The sequence below is a fragment of the Myotis lucifugus genome, unplaced genomic scaffold (genome assembly GCF_000147115.1).
Source record: "Myotis lucifugus unplaced genomic scaffold, Myoluc2.0 scaffold_0, whole genome shotgun sequence".
Lineage (NCBI taxonomy): Eukaryota > Metazoa > Chordata > Mammalia > Chiroptera > Vespertilionidae > Myotis > Myotis lucifugus.
Window position 1 is genome coordinate 40690775 of NW_005871048.1, and position 20041 is coordinate 40710815.

The 20041-nt window shown below is 38.6% G+C and overlaps 1 protein-coding gene across 1 annotated transcript; it reads right to left on the minus strand.

Annotated features, from left to right (window-relative positions):
* Positions 1-19392: 19392 nt before the first annotated feature.
* Positions 19393-19776, minus strand: LOC111825549 (histone H2B subacrosomal variant-like). Its single transcript, XM_023752398.1, has one exon. It carries the CDS (start codon positions 19774-19776, stop codon positions 19393-19395), a length of 384 nt encoding a protein of 127 aa, XP_023608166.1.
* Positions 19777-20041: the final 265 nt, after the last annotated feature.

A 20041-nucleotide genomic window follows, 5' to 3' on the forward strand; every position in this document is an offset into this window, starting at 1 on the left:
TACTACCTTTCCTGGATACTTTAGCCACATTTAATGAACTCATACATTTCTCTGACCTCATATTCTCACTGTTATTATCTTACCGAAGGACAGCTGTTTCTTATAAGTATGTTAATATAGTTTTCAACATATTTCTTATTTTAAATAGTTATTAAAATCTAAGTAGAGTTTTGTGTTGTAAATGTCAGGAACAGAATTTCAAAATATTAAAAAGCAATATTGCCCAGCCGACGTGGCTAAATGGTTGAGCTGAGTCAACCTATGAACCAGGAGGTCAAGGTTTGATTCTGGTCAGGACACATGCCCAGGTTGTGGGTTCGGTCCCAGTGTGGGGCACGCAGGAGGCAGCCGATCAATGATTCTCTCTCATCATTGATGTTTCTATCTCTCTATCCCTCTCCCTTCCTCTAATCAATGAAAAAATATATTTAAAAAAGAAATATTTATTTATGCATAAACAACTTGAAATAAGAAAAACAAATTATATATTTTAGCATGTTTCTTCATATATTCTTTTATTTTTATTTTTTTACAAGAAGACTTTTTACTTTTTTCCGCAGTCTATGAAAATTTCTTGAATTTAATGTCTAAAAAAGAGATCCTCCCCTATGTATCACACATGACTGATGGATACACTTATAAGTCAAAGTTTCATGGTTAAGTCAGAATTATGAACCATTTCCAATGAATTACCAATAACTCCCTCCTTTTCTATCACTCAAGAAAGCATATTGGATTGCAAAGAGTGAGTGATATTATTTTTCTTTTTATATATTCTTTTATTAATTACAAAAATATATTCCAATTTATTAGATGTCTACTATGTGCCAGGAACATAGGCTAAGCTCTCTGCATAATTTATTGCTTTTAATCATCTCAGTAGCCATGTAAAGTAGGTATTATTTATTATTACCATTTCACAGATGAGAGTACAGAAGCTTGGAGAAGTTGAGTAAATTGCCTCAGGTCACACAATTCATAAATGGAGGAGTCAGGACTTAAACTCAGATTTGTCTGAATCCAGAGATCAAGCTACTAATCATACTGATACTATCTTTTCCAAAAATACATTTAGAGTTACTTTCTCTAATGTTTAGTTCTATGATGAAGTTATAACTCTGCGGTTACAAATAACATTATGACTAATTGTCTTGGAAATGAAGAGAGTATCTTAAAACTAGAAAGGGCTTACACTATTGGCTAAGAGAAAAGGTCAAGTTATGAAGTTCTTTGAAAAAAGTCTTGTTCTGTTGATGAAATAAGGAAGAAAAACCAAGTAAGGAGTGTAAACATGGAATTTGGAAAACCCTCGCCACAAATTTACATATGTTTTATAAATATACTAGTGGCCCGGTGCACGAAATTCATGCACGGGGAGGGGTTGTTCCTCAGCCCGGCCTGCACCCTCTCCAATCTGGGACCCCTCGAAGGATGTCCTACTAAAGACTTTGCCATTAACTCAAAGGCTGGCACTTGTTCTGGAATGGCAAATTTAACATTTCTTGATACCGTGAGTAGCTTCCACTATTCCTCTTAATTTTTTTGTCTTTCTAATATTATTTTTAAACTTAAGAATAAAAAATTTCTTACACGTGTAGGAAAATGATTATTCTGAAGCCAGGTAACAAGTAGCCTCCATAACTGGCTTTAAACCTGTTCTGTCAAGCAGTAACTTGCCTCATTAAACACTTTTACAAACCAATTACCCTGTCAGTTTCTCACTTCTGAAGTCAGCCAATCAGTGCTGGACTCACTCCAATACCATGCCTCTGAATGGTATCCAACCAACAATAGTCTCACCTGAGCAATCATGCTTCCATGGAAGATGTCGGCCCACTTATGCCTCTGAGAGTCCACCAGTTCCTAAACCTCATGCAATTTGTTCTGCTTGAAAAGATTGTGTCTGACCAGCATCTCTTACTATAACAGGCAACAAGTTAGTTTGTCTTTTTATTTCAGATGTTGAATGATGATCTCATGGAACAATTTTGGAGGTTCCACTGAGATTGTTTTGAAGATCCTCATTTGGCAGCATTCCTGGGGACCCTCAGACCAACAGGTACATTCACTGGGCACCTTGTGCCAAAATTCTATTTACTTTTTAGATATGTCATCGAGATATCACAACAATAATCTGATCTCTGACTGGTTTCACTGAGTTCATATTGCTGAATTTATTTTGTTATTCTGGGATTTGTAACCAATAGGACTTTGTTTTGGCTTAGATCTTTGTATAGAGTAACGATTTTCTTTCAGTTTAGAGGTGCACCAGTTGGTAAATAATTAGACCTAGGTCTTTGTATAAGATCATTAGACCTTTTGTTTTGGAGGTATGCCATTTAGAAATGTGTTTTTTTTTTGTTTGTTTGTTTGTTTTTTTTTTTTACCATTAACCTGTTTATTCTCCTGTTGCTTGCCTTGCTTTTGCTGCTATTTGTCTATATGTTGAAAGTCCATTTCCTGAGTTTTGTTTTGTCCTGGGTTGTTTTGTTTCTTTTGAATATATAAGAGAGTGTTGCGTGGGGAACAAATGAAAGCATAGCCTGTCAAGTTTTCAACTCAATGCAAGACAGCCTTGAGGACTAATGGCTGGAAGTCTGTTAGACCAGTAATTAGTTTTTAAAAAAAAAGTTTGTCAAACTTTGTCTTTTATAGAGTCCTCTATAAAACCTTCATGAGGATAACCTCTTGTTAATTTGTGAAAAAACAAAAGAAACAAAACTCACTTTGTTTTTTGTCTGTACTCAGGTGTCAAGGACTGCTAGGTTGTTGACTGTATGGCCCCTTTCTTGTCTCTGCTTGGTTGGGGAACACAGAGATCCCTTCAAAATCCCATATACAGACTGACTGTAGTAGCCTCTCATTCTTGTATGTTATGGGTTTGTCTATGTCTCCTCTTCCTCCTAGAACAGCTTCCATTTCCTTTAAGAAGCACCATCATTTTAACTTTTGCGCTTTTTGTGGTAAATGGCAAAATAATTTTTTTCACTTAAAATAATAATGTCATGTTTGAAATGTTCAAATCTTTAATACTATCATTAGAGGAACTCTAAAAATATCAGGAGACAAAATACCAAATAATGCACAGTCAGCTTCTTTTATTATATTTATACTAGAGGCCTGGCACATGAAATTCGTGCACGGGTACAGTCCCTAGGCCTGGCCTGAGATCAGGACCATCTTCCCTGGCTGCCAGCAGCCGGCCCCGCCCCCTGCCACCACCCACTCCCGGTTCCCCGTTCCCCATCGGGTGATCAGAGCCTGCTGGCCGGGGGGAGGGACTGAGAGGTTGGCCGTTCCTGCCTGCTCGCCAGCCCTGCCTCCCGCCACGGGTTGCCCTCTGTGTGTGGGGAGGCCAGAGGGGCGGGGGCCTTGGCCTGGCACCGCCCGTGTCTGCCACCACCCACCTCCGGTTCCCCATTCCCCATCGGGCGATAGGGGATTGCAGGCTGGGGGCAGCCCCTGCATTGAGCATCTGCCTCCTGGTGGTCAGTGCGCATCATAGCGACTGGTTCTGTCCGGTTAATTTGCATATTATGCTTTTATATATATAGATTTTTAAAATTGATTTCAGAAAGGAAGGGAGAGGGAGGGATAGACAGAAACATCAGTGATGAGAGAGAATCATTGATCAGCTGCCCCTTGCACACACACACCCCTCACCCCACTGGAGATTGAGCCTACAACCTGGGGCATGCACCCTGACCAGGAATGGAACCTTGACCTCCTATTTCATAGGTTGATGCTCAACCACTGAACCACACCAGCCTGACAGCTTCTTTAATTGACATTTCAGCTATCAATCAGCTGATGTAATTGATATGCTAAGGCCTCAAAAAAATTCTAATTCAAGATAGTCTCCTCTATTGGCTAAGGGTAATAGAATTGCTGGAATAAACCTGTTGCACCAATGGATGATGATATGAGCAGAAAATATCAGTACTTTATGATTAGTTTAATGACTAGTAAAACTGTGCTGAGTATTTTTCATTAACAATAAGTAGTTACTGTATATGATAAGATCAGATTTAAAGGTGATTATATAGTATAAAGATCTTATAGTATAAGATCTGAAGATGTTTCAACTTATTTAGTTTAGGCACATAATTGTTCTGAGGCAACAAAGCTAAGCTTTGGCTACTGACTAAAAGGATTAGCTTTAATAAGCTATAGGTCTTAACTATGTGCCATGTTGATGAATTAAGACCTTTCCAACATGGCCTAACTTTCTCATGTTTGCACACACAAAAAGAAAAGTTTATATAATTCAGGAAGACTTTTAAGAGCTCTGTTCTAATCAACCTGCCTACATCCATGGAATATTAGGAAAAGACTGATTTTTGCTTAGCAAAGTTAACAAGTAACCACAAGAACCAGTTTTAAACCCATTCAATTGATAAAGAATAACTGGCCCCAGAAAGCCCCTCATGAAAGTCAGCCAATTGGGGCAGACTCACTCCAATTTACACACCTCTGAGTACCAGCTAACCAACAACAGTTTCAACTGAGTAACCATGGACTACAAATCTAATCAACCTGCCTACATCCACGGAATCTTAGGAAAAGACTGATTTTTGCTTAGCAAAGTTAACAAGTAACCACAAGAACCAGTTTTAAACCCATTCAATTGATAAAGAATAACTGGCCCCAGAAAGCCCCTCATGAAAGTCAGCCAATTGGGGCAGACTCACTCCAATTTACACACCTCTGAGTACCAGCTAACCAACAACAGTTTCAACTGAGTAACCATGGACTACAAATGTGCCAACCTATTTACACCCCTGAAAATTTGTCAACTCCTGGCACTCCATGCTTCCCCCAAAGACCCTATATTAGCTCAATAGTTTGTTCTGCTTGGAGAGCTGTGTCTGACTAGCATAGTCTTCCCATCCCACTCCCGCACTCCCCCACTATAGTAAGCAGTAAATTCAGCTATGTCACTGAGTGGTAGTTTAATCATCCTTTGACAAACTCCTCTAATTATTTTATTATTTTTTCACCTCTTCTTGTTTAATAGTGTTAATAGTGATTGTAATTATGATAATGATAGTTTTAATCTCCATTTACCATACTATGCACTGTGCTAAGGGCTTTAAATGCATTATCTCAATAATTGAGGACTGTCAGTAATATATGGCTACCAGGACTTTATAGATTTTTCAGGTAGCATTCAGACCAGAAGAAGTTATTAGCCCTGGCTTAACAGTGTGCCAGTTATTTGCTTGTTTGCTTTCAATCCATGTCTCACCCTTTTCCTGATCCACTCAGTATCACAGGGGGGCTGACTCCTACAGACTGTAGGCTCTACGGTCAGCTGGCTTCCAGCTCATTTCTGCTAGTGCAAATTATTAGTGAGAGATGGAAGGCAGGCAGAGAGGGAGAAGGCAGGTATCTTTCCCCTTCCTGCTTCTGGGGATGGCTCTGGCCATAGTTATGTTTCCTTCCCTTATTCCAGCCCCTTTGAACACGCCTTCCTTCTTGGTGGTCATCACTTATATTATCCTGTTTGAAATACCTAGAGCACTTTCTGATTTCCTGGACCCTTACTGATACATTCATGAAGAACCAGTGGTAGAAATTGTACCAGACAGACTTGAGGGACTTGAGATATAGTCCCAAGCCTGCTTCTAAATCACTTGTGAACTGGAAACAATCACAGTTTGGTGCCTCAGTTTTGCTGTCTACTTAATGGGATTGTAAGATCTTTAAGGTTTTCCCTCTCCCCCCAACTAGAACCTTCTATAACACTGGGCTTGGAAGAATTGGTTGAACATTTATAAGAGGTATCAGTTTTCCCTTCTCCCATGTAACAGTGTTAAGAAAATGCTTTAAAGTCCTTGATTACATTACATAAAGGCTTGTATATAGCTGTTCTCTTAACCCGATGAAACAGGAAAACACCCTTTTCTATAATCAGAGCAAGCTACATAATTTGAGGGGCTCAGTGCAAAATGCAAATGCAGGGCCCTTGTTGAAAAAGCAGGAAAAAAGTGCCATTAAAAATATTACAAACAAAATTTTTCCTTTAAAATATTTTGTTACTTATAAAATATAACAGAGGTAATAGCGATGTGAGTAATAATATAACTTACAAAGTGCAAAAAATATTTTGGTGTTATCATTTTATATAATACAGTACTTATTAATGTGATATCTTGATTAATCATAATTTCATGGCTTGCTTTTCTGAAAATTTATTTACTAGACCATTAAAATAAATATATAATTTTAGCAATCATATTTTCAATTGATACAATTGAGACAATAGTTGCTCTTGGAAAATGAAAGATTGCACATAATTTTTTATAATTTTAAATTGTGACCAGAATCATTCTGCTGATGCAATTGTTATGAAGCAGTTAAAAGTACTTTATAGGCTGTGACAACATTTGGGATAAATTTCTGATAAGTTGTTTTGAACTAAAAATTTTAGTACACATAGAGCTGATGGTTCTCATGGAACATTCTTCATACAGATCAGTTTTGTGTAAGTCAAAATTTAATTTTAAATGTAAATTTATACAATGGCATTTTAATGCTTTCTCTGACATTTCCTGTAACTTATGGAGGTTGTACAAGAGACCAAATGTGGCTTCATGATTTGTATAAAATTCAAAAAGCTGGTTTATGCATTCTGTCAATGCATCTTTAACTACAAGGAAAAATAATAATTTAAAAATTAATAATTTTAAATTATCTTCCTCAATAATTGGTTTATTGAAAGTGTCATATGGAAATAGTGTAATTTTCTGTAAATTTCATGATCTTTAAATTTATGTTTTATTTCTAAGCCTGTGGATATGTGCTTTGCAATGTTGAAGCAGTTTTCAAAACCTGAGTTTCGAAACTCTTTAAGGGATTATGCTCACTCCCTGACACGATTTTTGCAGTGTCCATGTGTACACTTTTATTTTGTAATAACGCACTGACAGCCTTTACTCCCAGTGTCCTGGCACTTTCTGTGCCGGCCTGGCCAGAGTTAGTATTTATGCAGATGCCACAGTCAGGCTCCAGGTTCTGATGGGCACCCACCGTGGGTCCCAGTGGTGCCACCCACAGAAGCCCTCCTTTCTCTCATGGTGGTGGCCACTGCTGCAGTGGCTGCTGCTTTTGCACTGCTGTTGCCATCACTGCTGCCATTGTGGGCCTAGGTCAGTGATGGCGAACCTTTTGAGCTCGGCGTGTCAGCATTTTTGAAAAACCCTAACTTAACTCTGGTGCCGTGTCACATATAGACATTTTTTGATATTTGCAACCATAGTAAAACAAAGACTTATATTTTTGATATTTATTTTATATATTTAAATGCCATTTAACGAAAAATCAACCAAAAAAATGAGTTCGCGTGTCACCTCTGACATGCATGTCATAGGTTCGCCATCACTGGCCTAGGTCCTTGCCCAGCAGCCGTGGCCAGGTAGATATCATACTTTTGTATGCCTAAGACCTTGAAAAAAAAGAAAAGAGAAAATACTGGAGAAAAGGAGCTAGGGTTGTTTATCTTCCTTATAAAATTATGAAAGAAATGTTTACAGCCTCAAATGTGAGGGGCCTTGGTAGTTGAGACTTGTTTACACTGGTAAGTCTAACATCAAGGGGACCAGACACAGGGCTACAGAGGCCATGAAAAACCTTACATAGTTAGGGGACCCATGGGAATAAGCATAATTGTTTCTAAGACGTTCCAACGACATAATTAGTATTATAGGTGACAGAATCTTCCAGAAGTGACAATACATGAATGTGTTTGGAGCAAAATCTATCCAAAGGTGCATTTTGGATAAAAAGTAGAGATGAATGTGTTTGTGTTGACCTAAATGTGTATTTACTCCAGGCTATAATGACCTTTATCTAGAAATACCTGACCAACTTTGAAGAAATGGGAGTATAGCATGAGTTCCTTCTCATAGACACAGACAATGGTATGGTGATTACCAAAGAGAAATGGGGGTGGGGGGGGGGTCACAGTTTAATCAACAGGGTAAAGGGGGATAAATTCTATTGGAAGGTCACTTGACTTTGGGTGGTGATCACACAATAAATATGTAGATGATGTATTATAGAATTGTACACTTGAAACCTATACATTTTATTAACCAATGTCACTTATTAAATGAATAATTTAATAAGTTAAAAAAAGATGAGAAGAAGTGAAAAGAGACAGATTTTCTAAAAAATATAAAATATTGTGGCAAATAAGTTCCAGGATGGAAAAAAGGTCAAAGGACCATGGATACCCAGTTGAAGAAAAGTTGGTTTTGAGTTAGGGATATCATGAATGTTTCAGTCCAGCTCTAAAGCTCTATGGTTTCTTGTTTCATTAGATGGCTCTTGGGTAAAAATTCAATAGATGGAGAGGCAAGGAAAAAGGGCAATCCCAGAAAGAAAGGGACAGGTGACCAGTGAGAGTGTAGGTGTGTCTGTGGGACTCGTTTGTTCATGGCTTTTCTCATATGAATCAGTTTTGAAACCAGGACTTCGACTTGGACCAAAACAACTTAACATGTTTAGAAATGTTTAATGATTTGGCAGAACCAAACAGTATGTTCTACGTAGAACATTATGAAGCAAAGAGAACGTATTTTCCCTCCTAGAGTTGCAATATCTCTAGTTGCTAACAATTATTTATTTTTGGAAAAACAGGTCCTGTCTGTGAAGAAGGAAAAAACAAAGAGCCCCCTTTAAAGATTCTGTTATTTCACAAAAATCTCAGTTGCTCCTTTCACAGCCCTAAAATTGGAACTGTTGGGTGAGATGGGGAAAAATGGTTCTCAGTTGTTCTAAATGGCTAAAGGGCACCATCCATCATAGTTCTGCCTTTACTTTTGCTGTGTGACCTGTCAGGTTTGGAAGGGAATGAAATGTGTTCTTGGATACTATGGTAGGAGAAAGATATTACTGCATTTCATTGCACTTAAGATGCCATAGACTGTAAGATGTACAGTTATTTTTTGTGTGCTATGAAGAAAGGAAAAAAGCCCCTATTGATTAAACTGTGACACAATATAAGATTCATTCCAATTTCAGAGATGTTAAAAGTGAAAATGAATGTGTATTTTAGAAATGATGATATATGACTTTGTTGTATATATCAAGTTCTGTTCCTGATTTGACAAACATTATGTCAATTAATTCTTATAAAAACCTAGTGACATTTGCAGATGAGGAAAGTGAGGCAGAGTGTAGCTAAAGACACTGGCTAAGCCGGCATGACTCAGTGGTGGAGGTCGTGGTTAAATTCCCGTCAGGGTATATGTCTGGGTTGCGGGTTCGATCCCCAGTGGGGGGTGTGCAGGAAGCCAGTGATTTTCTGTCATCATAGATGTTTCTGTCTCTCTCTCCCTCTCCCTTCCTCTCTGAAATCAATAAAAATATATTAAAAAAATATCAAAGAACTAGTAAGGGGAACAAGTTTCTCATACCTTCTTCTTCTCAAACTTCTGGATCTTAATCTGTGACTCTCCAGTCAAGCTGTGTCTTGACAAATTATGACACTTGAGCATTTGCAGCAGGTGGCCTGTTTTCAGCTTGGGCACTTTTCATTTATGGAAACCCTTACAGGGCCTTCATGGTGAGGCAAAGCCTCAACCTGCCCTAACTCACATGGGCTTGGCCATGAGGCCCATTGAGACTTGCCTGGGGAGGGGGAAAGGAAGGGCACAGTTGGCCAGGAACTAAAAAAGTTAGCTATTGACCAGCAGGTATCAGCCATAAGCTGAAGCAAGTAATTCAGAACTGACATAGTAAAGAATCCTGTGCGGGTGGTCTCAGTGCTGAGACAGAACCGGGAGGGCTGGAGAAAGAAGACCCTCCCATTCATCACCTGACACTGGGCCAACAGAAAGCATGGGGCAGCTGGTTAGGTGGAGCACATATGTTGCACACAAAGTAGAGCAATAATCCGGCAAGAGCACCCGCAGGGGAGCTGAGGATCTGTGGAACATGTCATCATTCCTCAGGTGTTTTACTGCTAGTACTCATACAAATCAATAATAATAAAGGGTTGTTGAGTGCTTACATTGTGACAGTGAATTAGGTGCTTTACACGGCTTATCTCATTCAGTACTTGCTATCCCTATTTTTCAGATGAGGAAACTGAGACTTGAAAAAGTTACATGACTTACCTCAAGTCCCATTGCTAGGCATTCTCAGAGTCAAGATTTGAACCCCCATGGTCTGTCTTAGAAGCCATGCACATAGGAATAGAATGTACTCATTTTATTTCTCCATTTGTTCACTTAAAAAAACAACAACAAAACAACCTGTGAGTTCCTTTAAGATACTATCGTGGCTCAGTGGTTGAGCGTTGACCTATGAATCAGGAGGTCAGGGTTCGATTCCAGTCAAGGGCACATGCCCAGGTTTCCGGTCAAGGGCACATGCCCAGGTTGTGGGCTCAGTTCCCAGAATGATTCCTTCTCATCATTGATGTTTTTCTCTCTCTCTCTCTCTCTCTCTCTCTCTCTCTCTCTCTCTCTCTCTCTCCTTTCTTCTCTGAAATCAATAAAAATATATTTTAAAAAAAGATAAATCTGTTTTTTATCTCTGTATTCCTATCTTTTAGTATAGTGGTGGGTACAAAATAAATGTTTGGCAAATGTTTATGAAAAGGATGATTGAATGACAGAGCCTAAGGAACAAAAATTTAAGAAAACACACTGAAGATCTTACAGTTTATGAATGAATGAAATAACCTGCTCAGCTCTGCTCTTGGCACACAATCATGCACTAAATGTCAGCTCTTATTATCATTATTGGAAATAAAAACACATTTAAAAGAACAGTTATCTTTACATAGGAATTCATCATATGCCTTAATTTTTTTCAAAATTCCTTTACTTTGCAAATTTTTTATACAAATTTATTTTTTTATTTTACTTTTTAAAATTAATCCTCACCCAAGGATATGTTTTTATTGATTTTTAGAGAGAGAGGAAGGGAGAGAGAAAGGGAGAGGGAAAGAGAGAAATATTGATGTGAGAGAGAAATATTGATCTGTTGCTTCCTGTATGTGCCCCAGCGAGCGATTGAACCTGCAACCTGGGTATGTGCCCTGACTGGGAATTGAACGTGTGGCCCTTCAGTGCACGGGATGATGTTTCAAGCAACTGAGCTATAGTGGCCAGGGCTATGCAACTTTAGAAAGAGGTAAACATTTAGTGTCTATGCAGTATTTTGAATATGTGGGAGTTAAATATGAATTTTGAAAGCTTTCCCTTGAAATGGGAGAGTTGTTTGCTTGAAAAATGAATATAGTTAAATAGAAAAGAGAGCAGCTTGCTATAAAGTTCAGGTTAAGCAACCCTGCAGTGTAACAATGTGAAAATACAGATGACATTTAATATAAAAGAGTTTCTTATCATATGCTTCCAGCTACCACAGCCTGAGGACAAAAGCCAACCACCAGATTAGAGGAATATTGTGATTTTAGTATACTAATATATAACTCAAGTTTTCTCATTTTTGGCTTCATAGCCAACCTATTCCCATTATTCTTGTTACAAAAGTATCTAAATTGATTTCACTTAAAATTTTTGTAAATAGAATATTGTACTATGGTGTCAGTTTATTTATGGCATTAGAATATCCTGATGTAGATATCTGCTTCCAACTCACCACCCCCTCCCCCCTCCCCCACCTCCGGGAACTCAAACTAACTCATTAACTATTGGCAGGGAATTTGAGAGCTAGGTACTGAGTCCCCACCTTCTAGAAGCTTACAATTTAGACCAAGAGACAGATACATGAAACATGAACTACAGCACAAAGCCATGCACAATGACAACTCGCAATCTCATCTTTGAGATCCTCCAAACTTGGGTAGTTATCTCTAGTACTGCTTATTTTTGTGTGTTCATTGAAACATCTTGATTTGCTTCTAACATTGCAGTTAGTTCTCTGAAATTTATTCAAGCTTCTTACCTTATGTAGAGGCCAACATTTTCCTTGGGTTTCAATAAGATATTTTTAATGTGTTCATGTGTTCATTTTGCTTTGGGAAATGCACCATTCAGTTTGTCTTTAATAATAGCATTTTAATCATAGTCTCTTTTTCTAAAATCAAATTACTGTTATATCTCCCCCCCCTCCCCCCCGCTTTCTCCAGTCAGATAATTGAATGTAATGATGTTGTTTATCCACAGATACTGTGTAAATTAATTTTTGGCCTGCTTTTTGAAATTATTTCAACAGGCTTTGTGGCCTATCAAGCTACCTAGATGCTACTATAATGGGTGTTTTGGACTTAGACTTTAGTATTTCTGAACATTAATATCTGTAAGTGGGAACAAAAATGTGGCAATTTGAAAAGTGCCAGAAATTTGCTTTAGTTGACCAAAGGTGGAAGATAAAGCCTGATGTGGGGGCAGTTTCTTTGTTTTAGGAGGATAACTTTGGTGAGTTGTCTTGTTCATGTGGATATAAATTAAGTATATGAGTTACATATTGCTGCTTAAAAAATTATCCCCAGCCGAAACCGGTTTGGCTCAGTGGATGGAGCGTGGACTGAAGGGTCCCAGGTTCGATTCTGGTCAAGGGCATGTACCTGGGTTGCGGGCACATCCCCAGTGGGAGATGTGCAGGAGGCGGCTGATCGATGTTTCTCTCTCATCGATGTTTCTAACTCTCTGTCTCTCTCCCTTCCTCTCTGTAAAAAATCAATAAAATATATTTTAAAAAAATTATCCCCAATTTTACAACAACACTGATTTATCACTTTATGACATTTTTGAGGGTCAGGAATTCAGGCACAGCTGAGCTGGGTGGCTCTGGCTTGGAGTCTCGTGAGTTTGCAGATAAGATGTTGCCAGGCAGCATCAATGTCTTCAGAAGGCCTGCCTGGGGCTGGAAGATCCACTTCCACGGTGGCTCACTCCTGTGGCTGGCAAGTTGATGTTGGCAGGAGACCTGCTTCCTCACTGCTTAACTGTTTGGGCTCCTTTGATGTCCTCCTGTCCCGATGGCTAATCTCCCCAGAGTGAGTAACCCAAGAAGAAATGAGGAAGTGGCAGTGTTTTTTACTACATAGCCTTGAAAGTTACACACTGTCCCTTCCACTGGATTCTACTGGCCACCCAGACCGACACTGATACATCGTGGGAGGGTCTACACAGAGGCATGAACACCAGAGAAGAGAATTATTAGGGAGCCATCTTGGAGACTGACTACCACATTAAATAGTACTTTTTTTCTTTTCTTTTCTTGAAAGCCTTTTAACTATGGAGTAACTCAAATACAACTATATTTGGGATAAGGGATGTTTTTAAAATTAAAAAAATATATATTTTTATTGACTTCAGAGAGAAAGGGAGAGGGAGAGAGAGATAGAAACATCAATGATGAGAGAGAATCATTAATCGGCTGCCTTCTGCACACCCCACACTGGGGATCAAGCCCGCAACTCAGGCATGCGCCCTGACCTGGATCAAATGGTGACCTCCTGGCTCATGGTTGATGCTCAACCACCGAGCCAGCCCACTGGCCAGTAAGGGATGTTTAAAAAAATTTTTTTAAAATATATTTTATTGATTTTTTACAGAGAGGAAGGGAGAGAGATAGAGAGTTAGAAACATCGAAGAGAGAGAAACATCGATCAGCTGCCTCCTGCATACTCCCTACTGGAGATGTGCCCGCAACCAAGGTACATGCCCTTGACCAGAATCGAACCTGGGACTTTTCAGTCCGCAGGCCGACGCTCTATCCACTGAGCCAAACCGGTTACGACAGTAAGGGATATTTTAATAATAATATTTTAAAAAGCTGACTTGATTGGGGATCAGCATGCAACTCTGTAGAAATTAATTTGACGTCAAGTGATTTTTCTGGCTCCTCTGCTTGGAGAAATCACAAGAGGAAGTGAGGACCAAAAAATGAGATGCCCATGGAAGGGACTTCTGAAGGTAGGGTTAAACCTTAGGTTCTTTTCAGTTAAAGCCTTAGTAACTTAAAGTTTCCTTAACTCACTTTTCTGGCAAAGTTCCCGCAGAAGTTTCTGTGATTCTCTCAAGGGGATCTGGCTTCACATGTGCCCATGACCAGCCTATTGGGAGCAATCATCACAGGACACTGCTTTTTTCTCCCTCTTCCCACCAGCTTTGAGGAGCCCTACCTGCAGCCTCCACTTTGGGATTCTGGTCCCAGGGCAGAGTGGAAAACCAGCCCTTTCTCCAACTCTCATGTGCCACTTCATTGCCAGGGCCCTGAAGCTGCAGAGCCTGTGCCCAGACCATTGCAAAGTCTTTCATGAAAACAGATTCTTTTTGCCTCTGAGTAACTCTCCACGAAGAATGCATCCAGACAAGCAGCTGTGTTATTTTTTAGGACTCTTTTTGAATATAACTGACTAACCTTCCATCTTGACTTGTACTATACTATTTTTTTGAAAAAAATTTTTTTGTTAATCCTCACCCAAGGACATTTTTCCATTGATTTTTAGAGAAAGCAGAAGAGAGAGGGAAAGACAGAAAGAAACATCAATGTGAGAGAAACACATCCATTGGCTGCCTCCTGCATGAGCACTAACCAGGGCCTGGGCCAGGGAGGAGCCTGCAACTGAGATACATGCCCTTGACCAGAATCGAACCTGGGACCCTTTGGTCCGTAGGCCGATGCTCTATCCACTGAGCCAAATTGGCCAGGGCTATATTATACTATTTATAGGCAGCTACTTTCTCCCATATATTTATTTACATAGGCTCTTGGTTTCTCTCCACACTGCCAAATGTCTTCCAAAACCATCAGCTGTCAGAGCTAAGGAAATCTGCCAACACATGATGTGTGACATAGCACAAGGTTGTGATAAAGACTGATCTCAAGTATTAAAAATTCATGCTGTCCTCTTCTGTCTAAGCTTTAGATAAGTGCTAATCATCTGCCCCCAGGTCATTTGACATTTGCCAGATCCTCTGCACGTGGAGCACTCTTGTGCACTGTGGTGCCCACTTAGGGCACCGTTTACAACAGTCTCTTGCACACTGTCTAGATATTTTATGCGGAAGTGGTAAATAAACTGAGCCTCATGTCTTGACTCTATCCATGAAGCCTCGCGAGCCAGAGCTGGGCTTTCCTAGTTGGCTGTTTCTCGGGTACTGTACACATTGCACATGTCTCCTGGTGATTCTGCCTCCTAAGTATCTTTCACATCCATCTCTGTCTCCTCATTTCCACTGGGAATGACTTGGTTCAGGCCTTCATCAGGTCTTTCCTGGATCACTCTAATAACATATAAACTGGTGTCTTTCTGTTTTAATTCATCCTCATTTCTGCTGCTGGAATAATCTTTCTAAATACAAATGAAATCACAACTTTCTCCTGCTTAAAGTCCCACTATGGATCTCTCCATAGGTACTAGGATCAAATTCAAGTTATAAGACGGCCCATATATTTTTGCCTACCTCTCTGAACTCATTTCCACCCTTCCTCTTCCTGTGCTTGTTGGCAGCCATTCAACTTTGGAATTATTTTATATTTATATTGCTTACTGTCCTATGATTTTGCAAATATTATTTCTCCTACCTACATTTCCTTCAAGACATCGATCAGGCATCATCTCCGGTAAGACACCATTCCCTCTGGGTTAGATGTCCCACCATGTATTCTACATTTCTCTCTCCATAGGAGATACAGCATGCACTACGCTTTAAGTTACGGGCTCTGGGGCCAGAGTATGTAGGTTCAGTCACATTTCTTTTATTATGACTTTGTGACCTCTCGCAAGTTTCTTAGCCTTTTGTGCCTGACTGTAAAATGATAATAGTGCTTTTCTCATGTGTTGTCTTGGGCTTTATATTAAGTGACATAAATGGAACACTTAGAATAATGCCTATTTCAGAGCCTAGACCCAGTATATGTCAGCTGTTTCCAATAATTTATTTTCAGTTTTTGTTCCATAAGATTCTAAGCTTTTAAAAGGATAGACCTTGTCTTTGTTTTCTCAGCATCTATCACAAAGAAGGCATTTCTGTGAATGCATAAATGAACTATAAGTACCATATGTAAGGTGTTATATACTTAATGGTACTTTCCTATTACCCAGTACTTTCTGACGCATTCAGTCCATACAAGAACAAGCTAACAGTGTACATAGCAAGTCTTTAAAAAGTTATAGTAAGTGATAGCATGTATTTATGCGACATTACATGATTCATTTCCAAAACAAGGTTTCTAAACTTAGAGAATAATCTAAGTTTGTTAGAATTTTATTAGTTGGGTGATTTATATTACAAAATCAGCGCTATTCTTTCTTGTTGGTGTGAAACATCTTTTATGTTACTTTATACCTCTATCTTCAAATGATCACAGAATCCCCGTTGGTCATGTTGTTGGCTTAGTTGGAAATTTTCTTTTTCTTTTTTTCGTTTTAACCATTTTTAAGTGTTAGGTCAGTGGCATTAAATACATTCACAGTGTTGTGCAACCGCCATCCATTTCCAGAACTCTTTTCATCTTGAAAATCCGAAACTCTGTACCCATTAAACAATAACTCCCTGCTCCCCAGCCCCTGGCAACCACCATTCTACATTCTGTCACTAGGGATTTGACTATTCTAAAGGAAATTTTCTTTTGTTTTCTTTGAATCTCTCAGATATATTTGTATTTTAAGTAGTGTTTCAAAATCACATCATTTGTCCACTAGACTAATAACAGGCAAGCCCTTGCCATCTGTATTAATACAGCTCTGAGAAAGGGTTGCTAAATGGCATGAGATTTCATTTTATAGCAACATCTGGTAAATATACAAGACACTTATCATCCTCCATTTCTAGATTAATATATCTTTATTTAATAAGCATACAATCATTTTCAGACTAACTGCATTTCTTAGCAGTCAATAATCTTCTGGATGTCTACATTAGAATTAGATTTGACTATGAATGATAGAAACCTAAAATAACAATAACTGGCTTAAATAAGTTAGAAATATATTACTCTCTTATGCAAGCATAGGTAGTCTTGGGCTGGATTGAAGTTCAGTCATCAGAAACCAAAGCTGTTTCATTTTTCTGCTCTATTATCCTTAATATGCAGAGAGGGGGGAAATGTCTAGTTATTGTTTATGGAGTTTTAGTTTGAGAAGATGAAAAAGTTCTAGAGATTGATGGTGGTGATGGTTGCATAACATTGTGAATGTACTTCATGTGATTGAACTGTATACTTAAAATGGTTAAAATGGTAAGTTTTATGTTATATATATATTTTCTACACTAATATGCCTAAATTATCATAGATGTGGGTATTTTTACACACATGCATTTATATAATCAGACTTGAGTTTTTATTTCCAAGAATCTAGTCTTATTTTGAAATTCTATTAAAATATTTCAAAACATACACAAAAGAGACTAACATATGAAGAGCCCTCTGGAGTTCCCTTCACCCAACTTTAATACCTCAATTTATAATAAAACTTTTTTTGTTAATGTTCCAGAGTTTGGAAACTTTCCTGTAAAAAGCCAGATAGTAAACATTTTAGGCTTTGTGGGCCACATTAGGCTTGTTGAATGTCCTTGTGTTCGTTTTCTTTTAAAATATCCCTGTAAGATTGTAAAAAAAACTTCTTAGCTTGTGGGGCTACAGAAAAAAAGGGCTGCTTCTAGATTTGGCCTAAGGGTTCTAATATGCTGATCCCTGGGCCTAACTGAAATGGGATGGCTTCAAGTCTGATTAAATAAATGCATGTGTATAAAAATACCCACCTAAAAACCTTTTTAACCATGTTTTATTGTGGTATTTCATGTAAGTGGATTCCAATAGGTCTGTTTGTCAGGTCTATTTCTTGGAACTCTGAGGAGGGATTTAGAAGGGAGCAACCCCAGGAAAACTAGAGGGTAGGCCCTAAGTGAGAGACATCTAGAATAGTCTCAGATCCAATCCTAGTATATACATACAAGAAACACCCTTTCTTTTTTTTATACTTTTATTGATTTTAGAGAGATGGAGAAGAATAGAGAGATAGAAACATCCATGAGAAGGAAACGTTGATTGGCTGCCTCCTGCAAGCTTCCTACTGGAGATCAAGCTGTAACCCGGGCATGTGCCCTCACTGAGAATTGAACCGTCACCTCCTGGTTCATGGACTGATGCACAACTGCTGAGCAACACTGCCCGGGGAAACTCCCCTTTCTTGAGGAAACTTAAGTGATATGTTCCTTATAAACAGAAGAGTCTAAATTACTCATCTACTACAAATGTAAATAGCTACAAACACTTTGGAAGACAGTCTGGTAATGTCCTGTAAAATTGAATATGGGCATATCAATGATCCAGCAAGCCTACCATTAGCTCTTTTACCTAGAGAATTTTTTTGTACATTTGTACCAGAAAATACATGTCTAAGAATGTTCACAGCATGTAATGTGTGTCTGTAGTGGGCTGTGTTAACCAGCTCAAATCCCAGCTCTGCTACTTACACAGGTGTGTGACCTCAGACGAATCACTTATTTCTCTTTGCCCATTTTCATGTGTAGGAGGGGATACTTATGTTATTCTTATAAGGTTGTTACAGGGATTAAATAAATTAATTTATGTAAAATGCTGGGTACATAGCAAATTCTTAGCTTTTGTTACAACTCATTATTATAGCAACATTGTTCATAATAGCAAAAAGATTGAAAACAACCCAAACTCCACCAACAGAGGATGGATAAATAAGCTGTGGTATGTTCACATTATAAAATACTACATAATATCAGAGTGAAAAGTATGAACTAGAGCTATATAATCTTAGAAATAATGTTGATGAAAAGGCAGGCACAGAATAACATGCGTAGTATGGCTTCGGTGTTACAAAATAAGCAAAATTAAACCTATAATGTAGAGACATATATGTAGGTAGCAAAAGTATAATGAAAAACAAAGGAATGGGAGAGAAATTTACATGGATATGAACTGAGCTTGTTGAAATTTATAAAATAAGAATTAAAACAAAAGGGGAATAGTTAACGTGCTCTATAGACTTCATTAAGGAACTAAATTGTTTGAATGCAGTTTGATGAAAATTTACCAATACTGGTATACTTCTGATTAAAACATTTATCTTCATAAATTCAAAGTCAGTGTGCCTTGGGGGTCAAATTAGCTGGACTAAACCCTTCTTTACATAGTCAACAATACCTTAACAATAGAACAAGCATTGAATTTACACAACAAGATCTACACATTCATAGGAAAAACAAGAGTTCCGGTGGGGAGCAGTATCAGGAAAACCTAAATAGTCAAATTGTTAAAAAGTAAAACAGCAAGAGAGTAATTGTTTTCTAGAGAGAAGAGAAATAGGGAAAATACCAGGAACTATGAAATACAACTATGTTCTAAAAAACACACACAAAAAACAGAAAGAGTGAATTCAATATTGAAGTGATCCTTTGGGTAAGTTTGATTTACTTTCCCCAAGATTTAATTAAGCTGGTAATTGTTTTTGGAGTGGACATATCTTTGGACAGCTTCACTTCCAAAAGTCACTGCATACTTAGCTCGTTTTCCAGGAAACAGCATATACATTGCCTTCTGGATATCTTCAGGGGTGAGGGTACAACGATTTCTGAAACACATCAAATTGTTGGCTTGCGTCGAAATGCGCTCAAAGATGTCGTTGATCACGGAGTTCATGATGTCCAAGGTGCCAGATGATATGCTCCTCTGGGGATCCACTTCCTTCAGGACCCTCCGGATGTAGAGTGAGTAATTTCGGTTAAAATCAGTGCGGGAATGTGACTTCTTTCTGGAGCTTGGGTTTCGATGTCCTCGGGAGCACTTAGTCTTTTTGGTGGATCTGGCCATCGTAGATGTTGTTCTCCTTAACAGTTATGAGTGGAGCGGAGAAGGGTCCAGAGTGAGGGGAGCGCTCACATTTATACTGCCAACTCACAATCAGACTTGGGGCTTCTCTTTGATTGGTGGTTACTCTTCCTATGTCACAATCACCTAGCAAGGGCACTGATTTGTTGGTCAGGGGAAATCTTGTTCTTGGCCCCCCTAAAGCTTTCCTAAGAAGACGTTGTGGTAGAAAAGAGTACTCGTGTTTCCTATTTTATTTCTTAGCAAT